General features: G+C 50.6%; 5 protein-coding genes across 7 annotated transcripts in view; 1 reads left to right on the top strand and 4 right to left on the bottom strand.

Moving 5' to 3' along the window:
• Positions 1-39: 39 nt before the first annotated feature.
• On the top strand, positions 40-5901 carry LOC117649933 (ras association domain-containing protein 8). 3 transcript variants are annotated; one of them, XM_034393119.1, is made up of 13 exons: positions 40-239; positions 746-859; positions 952-1062; positions 1166-1332; positions 1419-1527; positions 1613-2008; positions 2090-2230; positions 2310-2426; positions 2510-2649; positions 2727-2901; positions 2987-3116; positions 3216-3233; positions 3469-5901. In XM_034393119.1, the coding sequence occupies exons 2-13, from the start codon at positions 788-790 to the stop codon at positions 3567-3569; spliced, it is 1677 nt and encodes a 558-aa protein (XP_034249010.1). In that variant the 5' UTR covers positions 40-239; positions 746-787; the 3' UTR covers positions 3570-5901. The 3 variants fall into 3 exon arrangements, with proteins under 3 accessions (XP_034249010.1, XP_034249012.1, XP_034249011.1); XM_034393120.1 differs by lacking the exon at positions 40-239 and adding an exon at positions 306-335; XM_034393121.1 differs by lacking the exon at positions 3216-3233.
• Positions 5902-6625: 724 nt separating this feature from the next.
• Positions 6626-7780, bottom strand: LOC117649498 (MICOS complex subunit MIC13 homolog QIL1). The gene is made up of 3 exons (XM_034392366.1): positions 7620-7780; positions 7284-7428; positions 6626-6974 (listed from the first exon to the last, which is right to left on the bottom strand). Exons 1-3 carry the CDS (start codon positions 7637-7639, stop codon positions 6771-6773), a joined length of 369 nt encoding a protein of 122 aa, XP_034248257.1. The 5' UTR covers positions 7640-7780; the 3' UTR covers positions 6626-6770.
• A 540-nt stretch (positions 7781-8320) lies between these two features.
• On the bottom strand, positions 8321-13328 carry LOC117649497 (aldose 1-epimerase). The gene is made up of 8 exons (XM_034392365.1): positions 12979-13328; positions 10787-10947; positions 10274-10483; positions 9858-9945; positions 9279-9423; positions 9110-9196; positions 8728-8827; positions 8321-8628 (listed from the first exon to the last, which is right to left on the bottom strand). Exons 1-8 carry the CDS (start codon positions 13232-13234, stop codon positions 8539-8541), a joined length of 1137 nt encoding a protein of 378 aa, XP_034248256.1. The 5' UTR covers positions 13235-13328; the 3' UTR covers positions 8321-8538.
• Positions 13329-13769: 441 nt separating this feature from the next.
• Positions 13770-19879, bottom strand: LOC117649551 (synaptotagmin-7). Its single transcript, XM_034392436.1, has 5 exons — positions 19834-19879; positions 19659-19768; positions 19065-19233; positions 18474-18686; positions 13770-18088 (listed from the first exon to the last, which is right to left on the bottom strand). Exons 1-5 carry the CDS (start codon positions 19877-19879, stop codon positions 17988-17990), a joined length of 639 nt encoding a protein of 212 aa, XP_034248327.1. The 3' UTR covers positions 13770-17987.
• Positions 19880-21522: 1643 nt separating this feature from the next.
• The window catches only part of LOC117649550, a 241660-nt gene continuing 236647 nt past the window's right edge, over positions 21523-26535 (bottom strand). Inside the window, exon 8 of the mRNA XM_034392435.1 lies at positions 21523-21540. Within this exon, the coding sequence (XP_034248326.1) occupies positions 21523-21540 (18 nt within the window). The remainder of the gene's footprint in view (positions 21541-26535) is intronic.

Genomic DNA, 26535 nt, shown 5'->3' with positions numbered 1-26535 from the left:
TGAACATATTCCATCGTCCCCGTCCCTCATCAATCCGCAAGTCGCGAGTTAAGTTGCGCCATCGTTTCACGGTTGATTGAAACTGGCGCCAAGAGCCGCCTTATTCACACGACAGACGGTGCCCAATCAGACGCAGCCAAAGCCCCGAAGCCAAGTCCCACTCCCACTCCCCACTATGTTTATTGTGGAAATTGGTGTGGAACTATCTACTATGTGGAATTTATAAGTCCTATCCACTCGTAAGTTGAAAATGTGTTTCTGTTTTGCTTACATTTGCTCTTTTCTGGGTTCTAATGGCGTGGGAATGCCAATCTTCAGCTGGTTGGAAATGTAGGGTACGTCGGTCCTTAACTAGGTCCGGTTGTTTGTTTAATTTGTCCGTAGGTTATTCCCTCTTTCAGATTATTCTATATCTTTTTAACTTTCCTATCAATGCTGAAGAGCATCTAGCTTTTTTATGGATGAAGTTTCAGAGTGGCAGGACCTGTGGTACAGGAAGTGAAAGTTCCTAAACAGGTTATCTGCCTATGTTTTTTTTAACTTATTTTTACCAAAAGTTGTACCCTTATGTTTGTTTCTTGAGCTTATTGATCAAGTAATATTCGGGTTTCTCTCTGTACTGCGCTCTTGATGCTAACTTGGTTTCTCATTGTTCGAGCCAAACCTGTAACCTGTGGTGCTTTGTTATGTGCCGAAAACCTTTCTTGATGATGACCATAATCAGGATCATTTAAAATAATTTCAGATGAGAGTATCATTCTCCTGAGGCACTTGTCTCAACTCTATCATGGAACTCAAAGTGTGGGTGGAGGGAATTCAGAGGATTGTGTGTGGTGTTACGGAAACAACAACTTGTCAAGTGAGTACCAATGTTTCATTCTTTTGTGGATTCTACGATGTCTTTACCATCTTCTTCAAATGCCTCATAAAATCTATGTCATGTATGTACAGGATGTGGTTTATGCTCTTGCACATGCCACGGGTAAAACTGGCCGTTTCACCCTCATTGAAAGATGGCGGAATAATGAAAGGCTTCTTGCACCCCATGAACATCCTCTCAAGGTATTTGCTTGTGTTTCAATACCAACGAGTACATCTTGCCTCTCCCTTTTAGTTATTAAGAAACACTTAATGTACTGGTCCCCTCTTCATTTTATGTCGTTAGATTCTCATGAAATGGGGAGAGTACTCCAATGATGTCCAGTTGATTCTACAAAGGTCTGGGGGGCTTCAGCAATCTCCTTTGGGCCATTCACAGCAAACTCAAGCTGCTGACCCTCTGCATGGATTCTCACCGTCTCCCTCTGAATCACCAGATTCGAGGCACCCTGGGTAATTCACTTGTTTCAATGAATGAATGTTAAGTGTCAACAGAATCAAATAGAAATTAATTTTATGAAATTTACTTTATTTTCTAGGTTCGGAATGGTACATGAGAGAAACAAAGATATACGCAAGTCTCTTACGTTTTCTGGCGGACACCATCCTCAACCTCTTGCAGAAAGAAGGCTAGCCTTAAACCAGCAAGTAAGATGAGCTAAGATACCAGTTTCATTGCCTGATGGAGATGTCAGGTACCTTTCTCTAATCTTTTATTTAATTGTCTATGCAGGATGGTGGCAACAAGGTCAGTGCAGAGAGCATCCCTTCACCAAGTCAAACGCGACCGAATGCTGTTGAGAACAACAGCAATGTGAGTCATCATCCTCTAACTCCACAACAACAACAACAACAACAGCAGCAGCAAGGTTCTTCACAAGGGCTGAAGCGAGAGAGGGAGGCCCCCCCTTACCGCGCTCCCCCACCGGGTCCGGGTTCTGCCTCTGCCGTGGGAACAAGTCCCTCACCTGGGCAGCCAGGACAGCCTCGCAGCTTACCCTTGCCGCTCCCACTGCCCCCATATCGTGACCCACCTCCGCCAACTCAGAGTCCTGTCCGCCCCACCCAAGCTACTCCACCTACTCATCAGCCATCATCTGGCAGCAAACCAAGGAGGAACATACTCAAGGTATGCATGTTGTTTTTTCCCCATTGTCATTTCCATGATCCAGTTTATCACCGAGTTCTGAAATGTCATCATTCCTTTCAGGATTTTCCCACCACCTCCTCTGTTTCTGAAACTGATTCTCATCAAGAGGCAGTGCTCTTCAATGCTCAGTACCGTGATTTAGTGCGGCTTGTCAACTATCAGAGGGAAAAGTTATCTTCACAACAGTCAGAACTAACCAAGGTTTGGACAGAGAATTTTAGTCTGGCATGCATTGTCTACGGATTGATTTTTAATTTTACTTTCATGTTTTCTTTTTTAGTTTGATGCTGAAATTGTGTTCTGGGAGGGAAAATCTCAGGAGCAAAAGCGTCAAATGGAGCTAATAACTCAAGAAACAATGCGGATGGAAGCTCAAAGCCGACAAAGTGAAGAGCAGGTAAGTCTCAATGTTTTATCTACAATTGCCCAACAAGCAAAGTCTCTTTTGTGTTTTTCTATTAATTTTTTTTTTTGGTGTAGATAAGAGCACTGAGTCATGTAGAGGAAGAAAGTGAATTGGTACGTCAGCAAGAAAAGACTCTGAAATCGGAAATAACACTGCTACGCTCAAAATTGGCCAATTGTGAAACAGAACTTCTTCAGTGTAAAAACAAAATAAGGTGAGATTTTTTGATGCCATCAAGAAGAGCAATATCTATCTATCTCTTTTTCTAATTGTTTGTTTCCTGCTGTTAAGGTTATTGGTTGAGGAAACCCAGATGGAACAGAGGTCCTTGGTTGCTGAAAAAGAGAACAGACAACAATTAGAACGATCTCTTCTGACAGAAGTGGAAAGACTGCAACGTCAGGTGGACATAGCCAAGCAATCTTCAGAACAAACTGCCCAGTGTGGGGAGGATTTGCAAAGAGAGGTAGGGGTTGTGAATGGAGCTGTCTTTGTTTTCGTCTTTCGTTTCATGTCTTATTTATTCATTTTCCATTGTTTATCTATTACAGGTAGCAGCGCTGGAATCAGCTATATCAGATAAAAAGCAGCAGGTTGAGCAACTTGTTGCAGAAATGAAGGAGGCTAATCTCCAAAGCCTTGCTATTGCTCCTGCTGAAGAACTGAAGCATTTACTTGAAGGTGAGATAGATCACATTACACCACATTAATGCCCTTTTGTTAAATTTCAAGACACATTGAGTATGAATCTTGTCTTTCTCTTTTTGTGCTGGTCATCAGGATCCACATTTTGTCTTGGTAAGACAATACAGTATTTACAAAATACAAAAATATCAGATTTCCTTTTCTTCTTTTTGGGTGCAATAATGCAAGAAGAACACTCTGTTCTATTCTTGATAAAGTAATTAATTAGAACTAGATGTCTAGGCATAAGAAAATGAGAGACATCAACAAGGGGTTCAACTGGGGTTGAAACACCTCATTTTTGTTTTCTTTATTGTATGTGACTCATCTTTCTTAATTTTTTCTGCAGGCCCCCATAAACCTGGAAGCACTCGCAAGATGATTGGATCACCTCGACAATTGGAAAATGCTGTACCAACTAGTAAAAATCCTCATGGAGTATGGGTTTGAGGAACTGTCTCTTTTTCCTGACTTTGTCTTTGCTCAGTTGCAACTGATCAGATGAGTAAGAATAAGGTTTTTTAAAACTCCTTTTTCCTAATTTTGCCTTACACATTCCACAAAGCTTAGGTAGGAGAATGTATCATTCCTTTTGATATTAGGTGTTAAGATGTTCGGCAACTGTCAATTTGTGTTTCCTCTGTACTCTTTTTACAGTACGAAAGTCAAGTACTTAAACATGACTCACATTTAAATTATTTATAAAATCATGCAAACCGTTTTTTCTTTCTTTTCCTTTTGCTTAGTTCCTTTTAATTGTCTTTCACATAGAATTTCCTTAAAATATTTGCTTGATTTGTAAGAGTACGGTTTTTAGGCGGTGTTTGTTGGTTTGTTGGTTAGTCATATTAGCACCTTTATTATCAGTATTGGTTCTTGAAAGCATTTGGTGAATTCCAGTATTATCAAATCAGTTGCTCCAGATTTGAATGTTGAAAATTGTTGAGTTACATAATTTTTATAACTTGTTTTTGATGATATTGGTATCTTTGTCACTATTGTGGCTCTATTTTAGACGAGAATTTTCTGAACTAGAGTATATTTTCATCTTGAAGTGGTCTGAAGAGTGAAAGAATAAGCGATTCAATGTGTGCCTTTTGCTATATTTTCTGTACTTTTGTGCTATAGATTAATTTTTTTCCCATGTTTTGTCTTTTTTTAAGTTTTAAGTTTTTGATAAGTTGCATTGTCATCACTTCTACTGTGAAAGGTTTTACACAGCTACAAAGTCTATGTACTCTTCTAGTTATCATACATCACCATTTGTAATGTATAGTACTGCATGATGCAGAGGGAATGGGTTGTAAGCAGAGGCGTATTCTAATCTATTTCATTGTGGCACCCTCTGCCTATTTTCAATCTGTTGTGTTCATTTTTATATCTTTTGTGCTTTGACTTTTATTTTACTGTAGTACAAATACTCATTGATGCATCACAACATTGGATTGAAAACAGATTTTGCGATCTTTTGCTGGGGTGTGATGGATGCACTTAATTTTCAGTTTAGAGGTAGAATAAGCTCGATATAGCGTTTGTGACAGATGCCCAAAATAATCATCGCTATATGTGGCGGCCGATTTATGGCGTCTTCCGCGTTGGGGTAACGCATTTGTCGCACTTCAAGGGGGACTACGCTAAATCGAGCTTATACTCTCTTTGATGAACTTCTTTTTGCTAAAGAAAAGAAAGATATCTCTCATAGGAAGGACTTGCTATTGATTGTAGTGTTAGTTTCACAGTTTTTAGTTTTCATAATCAATGACGTACATGTCTTAAGTTTCAATGGAAAATGCTTTGCGGCACATAGGAATGTTGCATGCCACATTACCTCACAATTTTAAATGTTTTCTTGAAGTGTGGTGGTTCCATGTATATGAGAAGTCCCATTAGTCAGTGACACACTGCCAAAGAATTGTTTGTTTTTATTATTAATTAATTTAGAGTGCATGCATAGTTACAATAGTTTTAGTTTATCATCACAGCTCATGACTTTCATGAAATTATTATTGTACTGGATATTATTGATTGGTACACAATATTCGCTCGCTGCAATTCTGCTAGTCTAATATTTTTCTCCTCAGAAGGTAAACATTAATTCATTCTTTGCTTGCATTAAGTACAATATTTATTTGCAGGCGATATTGTTGATTTGTCAAACAGTAACACTTAAGTGCTTATTTACTTAAGCAGATTGGTTTGCATCCACCTTGGCTTTAAGTTCTCTCACTAAATGGCCTGGAAGTGCGCGCTGTCTGCGGCATACTTGGCAGGCGGATCCAGATTCCCGAACCAGAAGCGGTGCCGTGAGGAGCAGTGCGATGTAAAAGCGCCTGCACGGACGACAGCGGCATGCGGCAACACTGTGTTTCATTCTGTTCTTCATTATTTTTTCCAAGTGTGTGCCATTTGCTATCTGTTTCTTTCAAAATATATTCACTTGATTTGGAGGCACGATATCTCTTTATACTTATGTTGCACTCGTGTGTTGTTTGTGTTTGTTATATTTTATTTTCACATACTGTATGTTCTGTAAGTTGAGCTGCACCACTGTAGTAATCTGTGATTTTTCCAATCAAAAGTTCTCAAATTCATCCTTCTGTGACTCACGATCTTATGTAAATTATAAGGATTTGTAGTAAGTTATTTATATCTGTAAAAATAAGTTGTTATTTAGTGTTTTCAAGTTTTATGAAAGGAAATATGTGGTTGGGTGCTTGAGTGCCATACAACTCTGTTAATTATGGTGTTTAATGTATCCCAATAAAGGGTTTTCTTAAAAGAATTTATTGTGGTTAAGTATTAATAACCAAATTTGCCCACATTGCCAGGAGAGACTTCAATACCTACTTCGTTTTTATACAGTCTTCAATAAGATGTTCAATTGAGGTTGCAAGACATACTTTACACATATGGCCCTTTCCCTCTTTTAAAAATTAATTTGAAATAAATTTAACATTAATAAGCTATACATTTTGAAATAATAGTATCACAGGGTAAATTTTTCTGGAAGTCTAACTAATCTGTTACTTCTGGTTCTGCCCACTGGGTTGTTGGTGCAAACATATTCAAAACTCACTATCTGCATTCTTTCAGCCTGGGAGTCCAACCCAGATTCACTCAGAGGGCCTCTGAGCCACTGAGACTCCTGACATTGGCCTTACCAAAACTTAGACTGACGGTACCGGATTCTTCATTGAGATTTTTTCTGTTTACTCAAGGAATAAATTGACAGTTTCCTTTTCTAAAAGCCAGGCCTGGACTTACCAGTGGAAAGGAAAAGTTCCCCTCTTTGGACCACCAAAATGTGGTAGGATGAAGACAAGTCTAGAACGATTTATTTTTTAGTACCAAGGAGCAGGTCATCCATTCCTTTTGAGTTTTGATGAGGTGACATGGCTGTGAGAGGGATGCGTACCTCCCTGACTTGAATTGACTGCTGCTTCGAACCTTTGAGGAAACACTCAACTGCTGCTTGTTTCAAAGGGGGAAAAAAACAAACACGTACAAAGCCTGTGTTTAATTTAATGTATTTGCAATAGAATACACTTTATTACATAATCAATGCACATCTGGTCAAGTTTCATGGATGTCAGAGATGTAATGGGAGTAAATTGGTAAATTCTACAAGGGTTTGTTTTATGAAACAGTACTTTAGCTAGAGGGTTTATCAGCTGAAGGCTCTGGTGCTGATAAAGAAGTCTCCAGCATACTGGACAACGAAGACTTCAGTTCACATGCCAATGACATAGTGTTAGATGGTAAATCTTTCAGGAATTGACTAGTAGCAAAAACTCCTTGATTGTAGTACAGCTTTGACGAGGCGGCAAAATCGGTAATTGAGGGAAGTTCAGGTACCTTCCAAAACCAAGAGCATTTTGCATAAGTAAGGCATACTACAAAATACAGATTATGAGACTGATGTCACAGATACACAGAGGACCAGAAGATCAGCGCAGGCAGCCACACCAATTATGAACTATGCAGAGACGCTGAACAGGGCTCGAACCAAATGTGTTACCCCACCAATGGATTCCTCATCCAGTGGTGGCGTCACTTGATTGGTTTGAGTCCCATTCAGCGACTCGGGAACTCAAGACACATCTTTAGTTTTGGCCGCCTGCACCGGTCTTCCAGCCCACTGTGGAATGCTTCAGACACACTTACCTCAACAGGCACGTCTTTTACATAAGGGGCAACAGCTTGGTACAAGTCAGCGTAGACCTTGTCAGCTTTGTCGGTGTCCTCCCAGAGGCCTTGGTCGACAGTGTAGTACACAGCACCAGTCAAGATGCTGGCCTTTATGCCGAACCTGAACGAAGATATCAAGTAAACAACAAGCCATGGAAGGACAAAAATGTAGACTGCTCTACTTCATCATTTGGATCACACCAAGGGTAACATAACCTGTGCAGTTATGTTACCCTCATTTATTTTGCCTGTCACAAGGCGCGTCATTCACTGATAGACAGATCAAAGACAAATTGGTATGTTGAGACTCACTTCATAAGCCTTTTAGCCATGTTGGTAGGATGGAAACCTCAAAGAACCAACTTAATCTTCGAAACTTCACCTCAGTGACATTAGTCCAGTGGCACTGGCACTGTGCAAAGGGATGTATGTCGGTTTCCTTGATCATGAAAAATTTACCAGTACGCTATGTGCCTGGCTGGTGTATGATTGGTTGTCCACCTACCAGGCGCCTTCTGCTGTTGCCCCAGCAGCCAGCCGAACAGCGCATGTACAAATAATGCCAATTTTCTCTAGAAAAAGATATTTTAGGTCCGAAATAGTCCTTGAAATAGTGCCAGGAGTCATTACTGAATGCTCCAGCACCATATACCAAAATTTGGGCCGTTTTAAAGTTTTGACCGAAAACGGTAACAAACCCCCTTAACTTTTTTTTTCGACAGAAATGGTGGACCATCTCCGATTTGCCTGAAATTTATATGGAACGTTGCCGTTGGTCTAAGAAACAGATGCCCGATGTCCAGTGGACTTTGACTCATTCTTATGTGTGAAAATGACTCTTCCCCATGATGCTTGTTGAGTTCTGGTGCGAAGTCAAGGTGAAGAGGCTGAGGAAGATGGGTTGCCTACCCGCCCCTCGCGTGCTCAAATAATTCCAGTTTTCAGCTAGAAGAGGACAGATTAGGACCGAAATGGTCCTCGGAACAGTCTCGGGCAATAAGAAAAAAGACAGCCATGTTTAGTCTTATTTATTACCGACCAATCTTCTTTCGTTGCCGTTGTTATTTAGTTGCCTTTCCAGAAATCAAAACCCCAACACACGCTGCAATTACATGAAGTATTATATTTCTTTGAGAGCTTTTGAAAATGCTTTGGACTGCTGACAACTTCAGATTTCAGTTTGTTGGCCGTGCCTCCCGGTTGGTTGATGGAGATGCTCCTGATTTGATGTTCACTGCGCCGATCGGACGCCAAACTTGAGCACCATGTTGTGCTGGTACAATGATCCTGGGCGCAGCACACTGTCGGGGAAGCGACCCACCTGCGCAGCGTGGAACAAAACGGCGCGAGGTTTTAGCAGTGGCGCGACACGAGTTGGCGGCACAGCCGCCTTGATTTGAATTTTAACGAGGGTGCTCACGTGGTGGATGGCGTCGGGGAAGTTCTGCGTCTCCAGGCAGAATGCGCCGTGCTTCAAGTACTTGGCGCCGCCCTTGCCGACCACGGCGGCCTTGGACGCCCTACGAGGAATCGACAAATGAGAAGTTATAGTAATTTGACGACGAAACGGACAGTGGTGGATCCAGAAGCGGCCTTTGGGGGTGGGGGCAGAGTGGCGCATGTTGCCTACTTCGGAGGGGCAAAGCACGTCCTTTTTCTCACTTTTCACGTGATTATCAAGGTGTGAAGTAGCACTTGGTGTCTTACAGGCCTTACAGGCACCAAGTTGCCTACTTTTCGGACGATTGTGAAGGTCCCCTCCCTTTACACGAATCTCCAAGAATACCAAGACTAATGCTTACTCGGGCAGGCCGTTGCTCGTGTACACTTGCACGCCGGGCTGGTCGGTGTACACCTCCAGCGTGCGCCCGGAGGCCTCGTGGTAAGCTCTATTTAAAAGTAAAAACAATATTTTGTCAATGTTATTTAAAAAATTGAAAAAATTATAAATATTGATATTTTTCTTCGTACCCTGCGGCGAAGGCCATCTGGCCGGGCTGCTCAGAGCCGCGGGAGATGACGAAGTTGTAGTCCACGTCGGCCTTGGCGAGCACGTCGCCGAGCAGGGGGTGCGTCCGCATGTCGTAGGGGGTGCCGTCCACGTCGGCCACGCCGCCTGCAGGACGGTCGCCCAACATAAAAAGGGTTGCCTAGTCGCTCAACCTTCGAGCCAGGTTTCGACTTTCGACAGAACCCAAACACTCCCACGATGCAACAGTGTGGAAAGGGTTGCCTGCCTCAGCCTTCCTACCAGGGAATCTCTTGAAGCCCCGGCTTTCCTTAGTCGACATGCTGAGGTTGGCAACCCTTTCGACAGCAGGCAGAAACTTCCACGACATACCCGTGTCGAAAGGGTTGCCAACCTCAGCCTTTACCAGGCAACTTCTCGAGAGAAAAGCCCAGGTGGTGTCTGTTGGCAACCCTATCAACACCGGCGCATCGTTGCGAGTTTTTGCCTACTTAAGTGGCAACACTGGCTGCGGTCGGATTGAGGTGACCCCAAACCCCGACCAAACCCCCCAAAGAGCCATGCTGCTGCGCTGTGCTTACCGGTCGGAGTCTGGAACTGGTCCAGCACTGTGTAACGGTCGGCGTTGACGCCGAGGCGAGTCCGGTACACCTCCTCGGGGCCGGCGCCCTGTCGGGGCAGAAACATTACGCGACTGCAGAGCCGAGGCTAAGGAGGCAGAGGGGGCCACGCTGGAATTCCCACAGAACACGAAACGCTCGCCGTGACGTCATTCGATGTAGATATGACAGCTTTGAGTCGAAATTTCAACAAATAAACCGTTATTTTAGCCATTATACTGACGTCCTTTAGACCGTTATAAAGACGTCATTTTGAGCGTTATAATGACGTCATATTGAGCGTTATAATGACGTCATTTTGAGCGTTATAATGACGTCATTCTGACTTGTGTGACTCCAAGTGTTTTGATGGGACGGACAAGCACAGGGAGACTCACGTGGCCGGCCAGGTTGAAGTACGAGTGGTTGACGATGTTGACGGGCGTGGGCTTGGTGGCGACGGCCTGGTAGTGGACGAGCAGCCTGCTGTCGGCCGTCAGGCGGTACGTGACCTGGGCCAGCACGGCGCCGGGGAAGCCCTCGTCGCCGTCGGGGGACAGCAGCGAGAAGGTGACGCCGTCCGCGAACCGCGACGCGTCCCACACGGCCTGCCGGCCAACCCAGTCGTTCCGTCGCTGTCTCTGTCGCACTCATGGGGCTCTACGTGAGGGTGCGAGAGAGACAGAGCGACAAACCAACCGCTCGTCACTCGGCTGGAAATTCAGCGTGTCAACGGTCTGGCGACTCGTTTGACGGACCGACTCCGGCCGACTGGCTGAACGGCCGACTATCATGTCGAAAATCGTCTTCGTCGCTCTGTCTCTCTCGCACCTATGGCGGCACGCCGCATGAGTGCGAGAGAGACAGAGCGACGAAGGCGGCTCTCGCGATGACTCGTCTGATGCGCCGACCTTGTCCCAGCCGCGCAGGCCGCCGTGCAGGGTGACGGAGTTGGGCGCGTTGGCGTGGAGCTTGAACACGCTGCCGTCCAGGCTGAAGCTGGCGTTGGCGATGCGGTTGGCCACGCGACCCACCGTGGCGCCGAAGTAAGGGTTGTCCTTGCCCAGGTACCCTGCAAGGCGAGACAAGGAAGAGGATGCAGAGATCTAGCATGTATAGTCTGCAGAGTTGTTTCCGTCGCTCTGTCTCTCTTGCACCCATTGGGAAGGCCCCATGAGTGCGAGAGAGACAGAGCGACGAAATGACTCTTCTGAATCACCGGGCAGGCGTGGACTTAGGGGATCGTCGCCCTCCCTCAAGACTGCGAATTCGGCTTATGTTAAGCCGCCTGAAAGGTAGACAGCAGCACGTCGCTCCTGTACGTAGGCAAACCAGGAAGAGCTTACAGTACCTGGTGTACATGGGGTTAAGGGTAACGATAGTGTAGTTTGCTGTAAAACAGTGCGTACAAGTACGGAGTAGTCGGGAGTAGTTTAATTTGAGGCCATCCCGGGCAATTCTATTCCCGCCTGCCCCATACAATAACACAGACACATTGTTCATACCATATTACAGCATGCCTGTCAAGCAGACGATAGCTAGCTTTAAGCTTCAGGTTGATTCTTTTATGACAGTCAAGCATGTACACTCTTCGGCTTCCAGAGCATACGAAGCATGCGAGTCGCGTAATCTAGTCGAGTGGGTGCGACGCGGCGCGGCGCCGCCAGGCCTGGCCGATCCTGCAGACTGGTTCCGAGAGTCGTTTTCGCCGCTCTGTCTCTCTCGCACTCATGGGGCGTCCCGTATAGGCGCGAGAGAGGCAGAGCGACGAAAAGGACTCTCGGAATCAGTCCACTGGCGAAGCCTTAGCCGAGGCGAAGTCGGCGGAGCAAGGCGGAGCCACACACGGAAGCTCTCTATCCGTTATCTCGCCCGATTTGGTTTGCTTTGGGTCTCTCTCTCTCTCTCTCTCTCTCTCTCTCTCTCTCTCTCTCTCTCTCTCTCTCTCTCTCTCTCTCTCTCTCTCTCTCCCCCTCCCTCTAGGCGAGTCGCGGGACGCACCCTTCGCGAACTCCCGCCAAATTGAGACTGCGGCCGAGCAGCTTCAAGGACGCTCAAGGACGCACAGGCGGAGGGAAGTCCCGATCAAGCTTCCGCGCGTTTGCCCTCTTTTCGCACCGCCCTTTTTCATCTTTTTATTTCTAGTGTGGGGAATAGGAGGGGAAGCAGGGTTTTTTGGGGGTGGGAGGTGAAAATCTGCGGAAACACGCGCCCTAAGCAGGGTGCGCCTAGCCTGCTCGCATTCAAGTGCTCCAGGGAAATATTTCATGGTGTGTCAGGGGGAGGGGGGGCAAAACGGAAGCGCTTTGGTGGGGCGGACGGAAGGCCGTGCGGCGTATAACATGTTGAGACGAGCTGTTGCTGCAACAAAAGATGTGTTCCGAGACGCGCATAAACCGGGAGAGCGCCGCGAGCGAGCGGGCCTCTCAGGCCCGCGTAGGTCCTGCAGACTGATTCCGAGAGTCGTCTTCGTCGCTCTGTCCCTCTCGCACCTGTGCGAGGGAGACAAATAAGTGACGAAGAAGACTCTCGGAATCAGTCCGCTGCGGCTTGACGGCGGCCCTCCAGGCCCGGCGGCGCGGCGTGACGAGCGCCGTGACGAGCGCCGTGACGAGGTCGTCACAGGTGGCGACGCTGTCACGTCCTTCATCGGGCACGCCGGCACGCCGCTTAGCGCGCCGCGCGCTGCAGCGGCAGTTCTCACGCCGCTGCTGGACCGTGACTCTGACCGTGGCCGCGGGAAAACAAAAGCCGCCATCAACAACAACAAAGTGGCGGATCCAGAGCCGGCCCGAGGGAGGGACGGGCGAAGTGGCACTTCACTTTCAGGAATACGGCGTGGCTTTGAACACACCTTTCTGGCGGCTATCTAAGGGCCAAGGGGGGTCAATAGACGCTTTCGCTCGTCGCCGAGGGAAGAAGCCAGGAACCAGTGACTGGGGTGTACGTTAGTGAGTAACGTCCCACTGGTTCTTGGCTTTTTGCTTAACCAAAAACTTTCGTTCTTCACTCGGCAACGAGCGAAAGGTTCTTTTGTCCCCGCTTGACAACAACAACAACAACAACAACAACAACAATAACAACAACCTGTCTGCAGCCTTACCCTGCGGGTCGTCGAAGCCCATGACGATGTCGGCCTGCTTGCCCTGGCGGTCGGGCACCCGGATGGCGCTGATGATGGCGCCCAGCGTGATGACCTGCACGCTCACCTTGCCGTTGGCCAGCGTGTAGCGCTGCACGGCCACGCCGTCCGCCTTGCCGAAGGCGTCCTCGGTGACGTGCACGCCGACGCCGGCCAGGGCGGGCGCCGCCACGGCCGAGGCCAGGTCGGCGCTGGGAGCCAGGTTGGCGGCCGCCATGTCGTTGTCCGGGACGTCTGGGACCGTCTGGGACTCGCAGTGGTGGACGCGGACCTCGACGCGGGCGGTCGGCGTGAGGCTCTGGCGGAGAGCGGGTCGCGACTGGTCGTGCCGCGCCGTACCGGCTCCGCCGCCGTGGCCGCCGAGGAGGGGCCGTGGCGGTCGCCGTGGCGGTCGCCGCCGGGGGGCAGCCCGAGTTAGCCCGAGTCCCGGGGACTGGGGACCGGCGGCGCGGCGACCAGGCGGCAGACCGGCCGAGGGGAGATAAAGAGTAATGAGAAGAAAAACATAACGATGGAGCGAGTGTGGTGGTCCCGTCGTCTACGAGATGTAGGTAGAGCCGTGTCGTGTGATGGCGTTTGTGTGTGTGTGTGTGTGAGACAGAGAGAGAGAGAGCGTTGAGTAAATGCGTATGAGTGATATTTTTTTTGTTGTGTGTGTGTGTGTGTGTGTGTGTGTGTGTGTGTGTGTGTGTGTGTGTGTTTGAGTGATTGAGGGGGCGGCAGCGGGATATGCAATGACAACACGCTTTGAGTCAGCTTCCACTCATCGCCGCTCAGGCTAATTAAGTTTTATTTCTCCAAATCATAAATACACTGTTCATGATATTTTTTTCAAGTTTGCAACAGTCTTGAATAGTTTTTTCATCATATAGAAAGAGTGATAATGCTTTTAGAAAAAGCACGAGATTCTCTTGTTTAATTTACAAAACTGCTGATACATGTAACACCACAAGGCCTAACACAACAACTTTAAGCTGGCAAGAAGATGCTTCACTTTGAATTCACAAATACACTATTTCCATCTGCAACTTACGCAATTGTCAATTTAAACAAAAAATGACGATAAGGGATTTCATTACTCGTTTGTGTTTAAAATTACGAACGTCATTAAGAAATATTTCCTGTAATTCTCACACAAAAGCAAGGCGTTGTAACTCCAACTAAAACAGACGCATGGGATTGGCAATGTAAAATTATATATAAAAAATAATGAAAATGTAACTAGAATGATGTATTTCATTTTACTTTGCAAAAATACAAGTACTGTCTATATTTTTTATGCTTTCACTTATCTATTTTAACAATAATGACACTTTATTAGTGATACACGCTTCGTTAATAATCCACTAATGCGATCTGTCTGCCTGCGTGACTAAACGGGGTTCAAATACACAGAACGAATCCGATTTCGTGACTTCTAGTGAACTGAGGGCTTCTTACGGTAGGTAATGTTTGTAATATTCGCAAATAATTTTACATAACATATATAACAGTCAGTCACATCAAAAATTACTTTTTATACAAGACAATGGTATTCGCCGCGAATGTGCGTACGTACACTATTTACAAGTTGCTCTGAAAATAAATTGATTTTGCTTTGGGCACGCACGAGCAAGCTGCTATTTAGAATATTTTTTTTTATCCAAACAGAAAATGCAAGCGGCAGCGCGTTTTAGGGGCACGCATTGCTCTCCGTCGGCCTGCCAGGGACTTCCCCGAAGCGCGCCGCCCATGTTTTAGAGTGACAGGGTTGGGCTGGCACGGCCCGGCGACCCGCCGCCGTGCTCGCCGAAGAAGGCGCAGTTTTAGGGGTGTTTTAAACAATTAGACAGCTCGAGTTCTTTTTTTTTTGTTTTTCTCTTTTTAAAAATAAATAACAGAACGCGGCGCAGATGCTCGTGCGCGCTTGACGCCTGACAGACTAGCGCCGGCTAGCCAGGCTAGCGCTACACGATGCTACGGTACACTGGTACAGGCTATATACACGAATGAAGCACGTCACGCCGGGTGCGCTATCCATACTGCTGCTCGGGATGCACGCCCAGACAGAGGCAACACAGTGACGTCAGAGTGACGTCACAATGACGTCAGAATGACATCCCGAACCTGTCCCGAATCGGCAATCCGCCGCCCTCCGTCTGGGCTGCGCTTGACTCGCTGCGCCGGGGACGGGCACAGCAGGGCTGCATTGCTTGTGCTGCACGCCGCCCCCATAGTACTTTTAATACATAATATATATTTTGACAAAATTTGACAAAGTGAGATGCTAACTTGATTGGGTTTCACGCAATCACACGAATTAAGGAAAGGCACCGCTAATTTTTTCGGAACGTCCGATCGAATCGTCGCACAAACATGGCAAGGGCAATTAGAAAGAAACCTTAAGGTTTGTTTTTGTCGGTTCCACAGGAAAAAAAAGATGCACCTCGATGAAATTTTGCATAGAAAAATAAATAGATAATGCTTGGATATCTTTCATCACGTGTTACACAGCTAATCCAGAAAGCCCTCCTACCGAACACACAGTATGGACGACCAGACTACGGCAATTTTTAACAATAACATGGTGTACCATTAATCCGGTACAGAATATTCTTAGACAAAAAAATGTGGACCAATAGCAATGAATTGCGAAAGGTCAGGGGGTACAATTGGCACAAGAAAAACTCCAAACGGGTAGAATACCGCAGGGAATACATTGAAACATGTCTACAAGCAGACGGCGCCTCGAGACTGCGCCAACGAGCCGAGAGAAACGGAAACAACAACAAAATGGAAATCGACAACAACTCTACCTCACGCGGAACCATAGGTCACGCCCGGGAGAAGTGCTGGCGAGGAATGGTAATACAAACACATCCTCCACACAAGGTGCAGAAATGGTGAGGGGCAAGGCAAGTGCTTTGGTGGCGCCCCCTGTGCGGTCACCGCTTGCCTCAGCTTGCCTGTCTTGTGTCGCGCTACTCCACGCGAAATTGGCTGCATTTCGACCTTTCTTCCCTTTCTTTCTGCGTGTCATAGACAAAACGGCTACGGAAAAAATGTTTGATAACGTTTACAACGCGCGGCAAACAACCACAGAGACAACGGTTTACACACTTGCCTCAAAACGTGCACTATCATTATCTATGTACATAAAAACGTGGAAACTCACAATTCATTCAAACCTCTTGCGAAAAAACACAACAAGAAAAACATCACATATCGCTTAGCCAAATTTCTATCTGCTGCGTATAAAAATGACACACCCTATTTTCTAAAACAACTTTTTTTGTCTAACTCACTGATTTGATACCTTTTTAAATAAATTAACGCTACCCACGGGGATAATAAACCAAACTTGTGATACCGTCCCAACTTTCAACGAGGTTCGGTAAATCCTGAATTCCCTACTCGTGGACACTCCTTCGTCGCCAAAATGGTGCTTTTCTGTCGCGATGTTTCGAAAGCTTGTGACAATTTCAGTTGCGGGAGCAAGTGCATGCAGCGATTTCATACAAACTACAACGAACATGGCTAAAACTTGGACCCTACCCTTCCCTTTGTTAAAAACAAAGTAGAAATTTTATCATTTTAGACTTTACGTAAAGATGGGCCATTAGAACGCTTCAAGTCTTTGAAGTAAGCCGAAAAAACAACAACATAAAATCACACTCAATGGTTAACGGGAGAAATATTACCAACCTCAGGACAAAACGTTATCACAATAAATTTCTTTTTCAGGTTTTGAGTGCTAAGCAAGGTAGCAAGGTCGAGATATCAGTTCGATAAGTAATAAACGAAAATTTAAGCACTACATGTGCGTTTCGATTAATCCTTAATACGAAGATCTTATCGACAAGGAGAATAAGAGATGTTTCTAAAAACAACAGAGAGCAAGGGGCAAGTATTAATACCATGATTTTCGAGGTAATCTAAACTCAGTGTTTGGCTCACAGGGGATTCAGTGTTTTTAATTTTCTTTTGCGACACATTGGAAATGAAAGATTATATAAATTAACGAGAAGAGAAGGGACAGGACTTCACAGTAGTGCGAAATGTTGGCATTCCCTGCCACGTATAGGCAAAGGTGTAAAAGTTTCGTTGCGCGTTCTAAAAGGCTAGCTCGCTTTGCTTCTTTGTTTTCCGATCCCAGAAAGCGTTTGACATTTTCTGCGTAGTGTCCGTCGACAGGTCGGGTACCCCAGCTTCAGCTGCAGAGTGTGAGTGTGGGCCAAGACTCTAATCGGGGCAGAAGCGGTCGGGAAGGCCGTAGGCAAGGCCATAGGCAAGGCCAAGCACCTCAAGGCATCACGAAAAACAAGCGAAAAGGGAAGTTTTTAGCAGAAGCCACCCATACTTTAGTTTATACAAGATGAAAAAGTCTCTCCTAATCATTATTCCTTACAAGATCCTCTCGAGCGAAGAAAACACCCACAGGGCCGCGTGCCCCTCATACACGTCGACGCCTCGGTGGAGCGCTTGCAGCAGAGAGGCTCTTGATACAAAGACACTACAAAGGTACGCAGACAACGAAATCTAAAGTCAACTACAGCTGTTAAACCACTCAGCTAAAAGAGAATCAGTCTCAGGCCACCCATCGGCGTGGGCGGACCCGGACTTCCAAAATGTTCTCGATAAATTGAAAAAAGTGAACCAGAGGTCAATGTTCCACGGAACAGACAGACGCTGGAAGATAAAAACGCAGAGATAGAGAGATGAGAAAGAGAGGTTCAGATTGAAAGTGATCACAATTAGAACTGAAACGGATTCCCGGATATGACGGCACGAGAGGCTCGAGAGATATGGAGAGAGAGATAGAGAGACCACTGCGAGACCGCCCCACCGTGCCGGGCACGCCAGAGGCACGCCAGAGCGTCGCTAGAGGCCCCGCGCCGCGCCAAGCCGCGCCAAGCCGGGCACGGTGTCCACGAAGTGCCGGAGGTGCGCCAGAGGCCGTCGACGAAGAACGGTGCCACAGGCTTGGCTCTTCATTCCGGCTTGAGGCGGTGCCACTGGACGATGGTCTGCCTCGGCTTGGTGATCATGTCCTGCCAGTGCTTGGTCTCCGTGGCGCCCGACCCGTTCTTGCCTGCCAACAACAACAACAACACAATCAACATCAGGAGGACAGAGATCGGGTCGCTGGGCGTCACGCCGTTATCAGGCGTGTAATGTTCCACGTGAACTGGTGCTTACAACGTGCTGAACGAGAAAAGTCGTGCCAAAAAGTGGCATGACAGACCGTTTTTCGGCGTGGGCGTTTTTTTTCATATTCATGCCCCTGAAATGGCACGAAGTCACGCCGATACATTTTCAGTGACGATGCGTTTAAATTTGCACGTATTATGCATAGTTGTCAACGTAAGGTATACGCATGATTTCATCGTGTTACGATGAAATCTTTGTAAGTACTCTTCTCCTCAGTTTCCAGTGTATCTCCATCGTAAAGTTGATGTCAAGTAGAGTGTACCGACCGGCCAGCAGGATGCGGCCGATGAGCTCGTTGCGGCCGATGTTGTCGAAGTCCATGACCATCACGTCCAGCGAGCACTCCCGGATCTTCTCCCAGGGCACGTTGAAGGAGAAGGTCTCGTTGAAGACGGGGTTCAGCGTCACCTTGAAGATGGGAGTCTTGCGCTTCTCGATGCGCTTGTCGCCGAACTGCAGCCACACCTTGACGTACGGATCTGGAAAGGAAAGTCACAGGTTCAACTCCCGTGTCTTTTCGCTTCATTTTTTTCCTGGCTCACTGGTGACGCAATGTCAAAACTAAATTTGAAATATCCCGAAAGTGCATTCCGAAGCTTCTTCGGGAATTTGCAGAGGCTTCGCATTTCAAACAGATTTTTTTGGGGGACTCTCAATGTCCAAAAATCTTAGTAAAATGCTTCACAAACAAAGTTAAAAAAAAAACTATGAATGATTTTTTTTGCAGTCTATTCCTATTTGCTGGAAACTCATTCAAAAATAAAACATAGGAGGTTATGGAATTTACTTGACTGAAGATCCCCGGGTTCTCCGGGGGGAGTTTTCTGAGAAATTTTTGGCAGTGATGTTTTTCTCACCCGATTTGCCGTTGATGTCCTTGGCCTTGAGGTTCTTGGCCTTGAGCAGCGTGAGCGTGAGGATGCTCTGGCTGGGGTGGTAGCACAGTGACGTGAGCAGCTCGCCGCACTTGTCCTTGGCGGGGGGCTTCAGCGCCTTCCAGAAGGATGGCTTCTCCGACAGGTCAACCTGCACACACACAAACAACGTCAACGTCACTTTTCCCAGACTTTACACACAAAAATGTTTATGTGTTTTTATTGTCCAATACTATTGTCACATTTGTGGATACGGAAGCTATGTACAATTAGGGACAATATTTCCATATTGTGCTTAGTATTTATAAAATGAAGCCCAATTTATGTACGTATTTGTACATAAATTACGTATGCACAAACATGGCAATAGTTATGGACAAAAAGTCCATTGGCATTTAGCGTGTATAGACAGCAGTAGTATATTTTTTTTACAGTGGTTAGAGGGCGCCTGGCGGGTAGGCAGTCCCGTAGCGCAGCCCTGTCGGCGGGAGTGCCTACGCGCCATTCCACAGGGGCCCTGCCCTCCTCTTTACATTTTTCCAACACTTTTCCTCTCCAGAAGAACGACCAAATTACCTGACAGAGCGGTAGGAACACTTCTCCAATGGAGTCATCTCTGGAGAAGCGATCGTAGTCGAAAACGTGGAGGTGCAGGACTCGACTCTGGAGCTTCTGGATCGGGAATCCTGCAACAGGGAACACATTCCTTTAGCAAGGCATCGGCAGTCGGCGGGCAAGGCTTCTCGCAGACCTCCTAGTCTGGCGTCCCTGCGGCCCTTAAAGCTTGTTTCATTCATCCGGCCCTGCCCTTTATTGGCAGTGCTTCCAGCAGACTATTTCCGAGAGTCGTTTTCGTCGCTCTGTCTCTCTCGCACTCGCGGGGCGTCCCGTGTAGGAGCGAGAGAGACAGAGCGACGAGAACGAATCTCGGAGTCAGTCCACTGCCCAGTGCCTGGCGGTGCTGGCGGTGCCCGGCCAAGCTGCTTACCGCCGCGCGGGGCAGTGGAGCAGGGCGCAGGGCAGCCACCTCTGTCTCTCTCGCACTCACGGGGCGCCCCGGAGGGGTGCGAGAGAGACGGCACGACGAAACAGCCCTTCGAACGCAGGCGGCAGAACTACTTTCCCGTCGCTGCCCCTGTTCCCCGTTCCCACCGTGCACCTGTTATTCGCAACGGGATCCGTTGGGTCAACACGCCGCGGGCAGCGGCCAGCGCGGCCAGCGCCCCACAGTGGGCCAGAAGGCCGGTGGAGGCGGTCCAAATCCCGGACGCGTTTTGAGCTGCAGAGTCCGCTGAATGGTACTCGAACCAAACGTTGTGACCCCACCAATGGATTCCTCTCCGAACGAGGAATCCATTGGTGGGGTCACACGCTCGGTTGGAGTCCTGTTTAGCGACTCTGGAGCTCAAAACGCGTCTAGAGTTTCGGCCGCCTCCACCGGTCTTCTGACCCACTGTGCGCCCTCTCACGAGACCAGCCCCAGCTGGGGCGGGACACCGGACGTGCCCGAAGAACGGGCTAGCCAATGCCGAGCCGAGCCGAGCCGAGCCGGCCCAACAATTAAACGCACAATTTGTGTTTGGACAACAGCAGCAGCAGCAGCGGCGGCGGCGGGTAAAGCGACTCCGCCGCCGCCATGGGCGCCGTGGGCGCCGTGGGCTGACGGCGATTCAAAACCCGAGTCGCAATTAATCCGGCCGCCGCGTTTACGGCCGTTTTCGTGTCATCGGCAAACCGGGCAAAGCGGCCAAAGCGGAAAGACCGCGCCGGGGCGCCTCAAAAAGGCAAGCAAACGAAACAGGGGAAGATACTGATGGATCGGCGCGGCGTGGCGCGGCGCGGCGGAGGATTGGTGGCGATGAGAGCCGAAATAAACGATAACGAGCCAGGCGGGGCGGGGCGGGGTGGGGTGGGGTGGGGCGGGGTGAGGCGGGGCGGGGCGGCAGTGTGCGTGATATATTGGAGGCCTTCTTGCTTGCCGGGGGTAGGCTCGCCCGGGGCGCCGCCCCAAAATGATGGCTGTCACTACAATTATTCTTTTTCCTTTTCCCCGAATCACCCTATTTTTGTTTCGCCCAGGCGGACCTGCCAATTAGCCCCTCCCCGATATCAAGTCGAAGCGCCATCCCGCCATGCCGGCTCTGTCTCTCTCGCACTCACGGGCAGTCCGCGATGAGCGACAAGGACAGGGCGATGGAAAACGTGGACGACCCACTCACTCGCGGCGGGGAAACAATATCGGGGGAAAAGCGCGCGAAAAATTCAATCGCCACGTCGCCATGTGTGGGCTCGCCGCTCGGCGGCACTGTTATCGCCGAGAATGGCGTGAAATTAAAGAGAAAAGGAAAACGAGACGCTGTAAACGTCTAACAGTGAGTTTTCAGGTCGTGATACAGTCGAACTTCAGAACTCGCCTCAGGAGCAAATGTCGGCAAACATCCTACTTTTGATTATCGCTCTGTAAGACACAAAGAAAAACCTTCGGAGAAATTGGCACATTTGCATTGTGCTTGTGCCCCTTGTACACCATTCTTGGTACATCTTCGTGAGACATCTACAGTGGACGCGCGGCTGGACGGCGGCGGCAGGGCAGCGCCGAGAGGCAGGCAACCCATCGCGCAGCGGAGGCGGCGCCACACAGTGGGCCAGCGGAGCGATGTCGAACATCGCCGTCCCCGTCGTCGCTCTGTCTCTCTCGCACTCGTGGGTCGTCCGACGCAGGGCGAGCAGGTTGAGAGAGAGAGAGAGAGAGAGAGAGAGAGAGAGAGAGAGAGAGAGAGAGAGAGAGAGAGAGAGAGAGAGAGAGAGAGAGAGAGAGAGAGAGAGAGAGAGAGAGAGAGAGAGAGAGAGAGGGGTTGAGTCGCGCGGGCCCGAGCGGAGATTGCGCGTTAATTTACTCGGAGGAAATGGGCGAGGGAGAAAAAGAGAAAAAGTAATAAGGGAGACAGCCACAATAACAGCGCGACAAGCGGACCGATTTTATTGACACACGGGAGCAATTAAGAGCCGGGACGACGTGGCCGTGACGGCCGGGGCGGCCAGGCCGGGGTCGCCAAGCAAGCGCTGCAAGCGGCGTTATTTCGTTAGCGATCGGGAAGCGGGGCGCGGAGGCGCGACAAGTCCAAACGGCCAAGGGGGCAGCACGGCGACCGACTTCTCAGGCGTCTTCGCCTGCCCCTTGGCCTGCCCTGGTGCCCCGAGAGGGCCGTCAGTGGGCCAGAGGCTAGAGGACCGCTGGTGGAGGCGGCCGAAACTCTAGACGCGTCTTGAGCTCCACAGTCGCTAAACAGGACCCGAACCGAACGTGTGGCCCCACCAATGGATTCCTCGTTCGGAGAGCAATCCATTGGTGGTGTCACACGTCCGGTGCGAGAATTTTGGAAGGCAGGTGCGTGCAGCTGGCAAGGCTGGACACTGGCGGGGAGGGGGGAGCAAGTTTCGTCTTTCAGTGCCCCTCGCGACTCGCCCTCCTTTGCAAATGCTTTGGCGCCCCGCAGTCCACGGCTAACGCGTTGCTGCTAGTGTGTCGCCGTAAACAAAGAAGCGCACAACAACTCTTCTCTCTCTCTCTCTCTCTCTCCTCTCTCTCTCTCTCTCTCTCTCTCTCCTCCCTCCCTCCCTCTCTCTCATTTTTCGTCGAGATGAGGCGACACAATGCGACTGCTGACGAGCAGGCTGCCAGGCAGGCAGGCAGGCAGCCAGCCAGCAGAAGGCCCAGCTGCAGGTAGTGGGCCTCGTGTGAGAGGGACGCAGAGCTGGGCGGCGGCACGGGGTAGCTTGCGCGAGACTAGGCTTCGGTATGAGGGTGCAGAGGCTACAGGGCGCCCAGTCCAGGCCCAGGGCCGTGCCCACCCGGAAGGGACCGGCCTCGGCCCGGCCGGCCTCATCAAGGGCGTGCAGTGCAGGCGCCAATCGGGGTCCTGGCGGCCGGTCCGGGCCGTCCGGTCGGCCAGGGCGGCCAGGTGGAGGCGGCCAGGTGGAGGCGGCCTTCCACGTGGCCAGCTCTAGCCAGGGCTCGGCCAACCCGCCAACCCCTGCCTGCCGCCCGCCCCGTGTCCGACGCGCTATCAACTTCCTGCGCCTGTGTGAGTGGGCTGAGCTGATAGGCATGACATTGCTCCACCGCGCTGCATTTCCAGTGCGGCAGCGCGTGTGTGTGACCGTATCACACCCTTTTGGTCCGGTGGGCACGTAGGGCATCTCATACGCGTGCGCGCGTGCACACACACACACTGGCTGCCCTTATCGCGGCTGTCCATCCCGATCAAGCGCCATCAAACCAGGGCGCCCCCTCCCCCACATCAGGGGGGCGACTTTGAGGGGGCATTCTTATGAGATGAACGTCCCTTCCGCCCCAAAGGCCCGAAGGGCCCGAAGCCTGAAGGGGCCACCTGTCGTCGTCCTGGCTGCTCGGGCTGGCTGCTCGGGCTGGCTGCTCGGGCTGGCTGCTCGGGCTGGCTGCTCGGGCTGGCTGCTCGGGCTGGCTGCTCGGGCTGGCTGCTCGGGCTGGCTGCTCGGGCTGGCTGCTCGGGCTGGCTGCTCGGGCTGGCTGCTCGGGCTGGCCCGCCCACCGTATTGACCAAAGGGATGACACACATCACGACGTCATCGCACGCCGCGTCTTCCCTTGGTTCCGCCTCCCCGCCCCCCTTAAGCTAGTTCCGAAAATCCCTAACGCCCCCGATGCCGCGCCCCGCAGCTCCACGCCCCGCCAACCCGCAGCCGCCCGGCACGGCCCCCGCACGGCCCCGGCACGGCACAGCACAACGAGGGGTTGGTGTCTCCGGGGAGGTGGCCCCGCAGTCTCGCCCCCCACCCCCTCTTCACGCATTGCACGGCGCGAGCGCGCACACACGTACACACAAACGCACACACGCACAGGCGCGCGGGCACAGCCGCGCTGGCTCCATAGCCGGGCCGCTAACAGGGATATACGGCATGCAGCGGCGGTAATGTCGGCACCGAGCCCCTAACCCTCATGACCCGGCCCGCCCGGCCTGGCCTAGCCTGGCCGCCTTCATGTCCTCCTCTTTGCGCCCCACTTTTATCATGCCCCACTTTTGCCGCGAGTCCTTGTCCCCGCCACCGTCCTCCTCTTCATCATCCTCGTCACCCTCCTCTTCTACACCGTCCTCGTCACCGTCCTGGTCCTCCTGGTCCTCTTCCTCTTCGTCCCCCTTTTATCTCTCCTCTTCTTCTTCTCTCTTTCTTCCCTTCTCTCTCTTCTTCTTCTTCTCTCTCCTCTCTTCTCCTCCTCTTCTTCCTCCTTCCTCTTCCTCTTCTTTCCTCTTCTTCCTCTTCTTCCTCTTCTTCTTCCTCCTCCTCCTCCTCCTCCTCGTCATCCCCATGGTCGACGTCGTCCTGCTCACCGCAGAGGGTGCGGCGGCGTGGTGGTCACACAGGTCCGGGGCCCCGCGGCCTCGGCGGACACGTACAAGGCCCCCTTAACCCTCGTCCCCCCACTCACACGCAAAATCACGCAGTGTCTCTCTCTCTCCTCTCTCTCTCTCTCTCTCTCTCTCTCTCTCTCTCTCTCTCTCTCTCTCTCTCTCTCTCTCTCACACACACACACACACACACGCACGAGGATCGTTTTCCCCCTGCAGGCTGGAACACGGCGCGGGGGCGTGGCCGTGTAGCTTTTCTAACCGATTTCCCCCTCCGGCAGTGAAATTTATCACTTGTCATGCGGCATGTAGGGTAATGGGTCTCCCGCCGGATGGCTCGGCCATTTTAAACCAAAAACAAGAAGAGCAGCAACAAAAACGAGGCGCGGTAGGCGGCGCGAGTTCGATCCTTTTTGATTGAAGGCGATTGGCATCCCTGGCGAATGTTGCCTACTTACAGGCGTTTTTGCCACCTGAATGTGGAATGTGGTCAAGTTTTGTACAATGAATGTGGGAAGCTGTTCCCCCTCGAGTGAAAAAATTTAGCCAGTGGCAGAGCCCTGGAGCCAGCCGCACGGCGCTAGCGGCGCTAGGCCCGGCCGTGTCCTGTGTGCGCATGTCAAGCTAACCCCAATACCTCGACAGCAGGGGGAGGGATGGCTGTCTCGGGTACACGCTGCCGCCGGTACGTCAGAGAGGCGAAGGCGCTCCGCGGCGACGAGGCGACGAGGCGGGACGAGAGGGCGTCAGGACCATACTACTTCGCGTGAAGAGGCGATCCCGCCAGATCGAGGAGGATAGTGCTGTAGGTTGCCACCTCTCTCTCTCTCTCTCTCTCTCTCTCTCTCTCTCTCTCTCTCTCTCTCTCTCTCCCCCCCTCCCACCCACACACACATCTTGCCGGAAAAATGTTGTTCCTTATTTTTCCGCCATGCCAGCGCTATTGTGCCGCCCTTCGGTACCCACAGACGGGTATATTTCGCTATCAGACCGCGCGACGCCCCCCCCCCTCTCTCACTTCTGAAACGGGCTCTGGGGAGGGGGCGGGGGAGTCGTTTGATAAACGGTGCCACTGCAAACAAATGAAGAGCGCGCGGGAAACAGATGAACACGGACCGGGAAAGGAGGGGAGGGGAGGGAGAAAGGAGGGGAGGGGAGGGGCGACGACGACGGCAGGCCGACGTCAGGCAGGGCGGTCTGATAATGAGCCTGCAAAGGATCCCGGCTCTCCTCTGCGCGCGCATCCCGCCCTCCACGGTTAATTTTTTAAAAGGCCAGATTCCCATCCGAGGTATTTATTTTTTTGTTTGGCCCGAAGGGAAAGAGACAGAGAAGCTCTTCCGAACTTGCGAGGTCCCGCCGCTGCGCGCCGTCGTTCGGAATGCTGTACGTCAGCGGTCTGATTCCGAGAGTCCGTTTCGTCGCTCTGCCTCTCTCGCACCTACGCGACGCCCCGTGAGTGCGAGAGAGACAGAGCGACGGAAACGATTCTCGGAATCCGTCTGCAGCAGGGCGCCTTCGTTTCAAGTGGAGCCTGCATCATTGGGGTCGGCATGGGGCGAGGGAGCAAGCGTGCGTGCGGCCCGACTAGTCCTATCGTCGGAGCGAGAGGGGAGAGAGCAAGGGAGAGCGAGGGAGAGCGAGGGAGAGCGAGGGAGGATCCGCTGTGCCGCCGGCCAGGGGGACAAAAGATACAAGGACAGGCAGTCAAGATTTGATGGTCCTTCCAAGCGCCGCTTTGATGTCGCGAGCAGGCCCCCCCCCCCCCCCCCCCCCCCCCCGGGGGCCCCCCTCCGGCCGGACGAATCCCTGCCGCGGCCCCGCCGACGGCCTCCCCTCCATTCTGAAGGGGGGTATGGCGGCGGTGCCCCCAGCCGGGCCCCTCAGAGTGTTGCATCCGTGTGCGCGTCCCGCGGGCTGGCCGCGGTCGAGAGCCAGGCACCTGAAAGTGGCGCGGCGGGGTCTCGCGGGCGCGACGCGGGCGCGTTGGGGGGGATGATGGTCTCTTAGCGACCCCCTCCCCCGCCGCGCCCCAAATGACGCGCTGGCCAAAAAAATGGCGGGGT

Source organism: Thrips palmi, unplaced genomic scaffold, assembly GCF_012932325.1.
Source record: "Thrips palmi isolate BJ-2018 unplaced genomic scaffold, TpBJ-2018v1 HiC_scaffold_4, whole genome shotgun sequence".
NCBI classification, from domain to species: Eukaryota; Metazoa; Arthropoda; class Insecta; order Thysanoptera; family Thripidae; genus Thrips; species Thrips palmi.
Note: the sequence above shows the minus strand (reverse complement) of the source record. Positions and strands in the feature narration are given on the sequence as shown.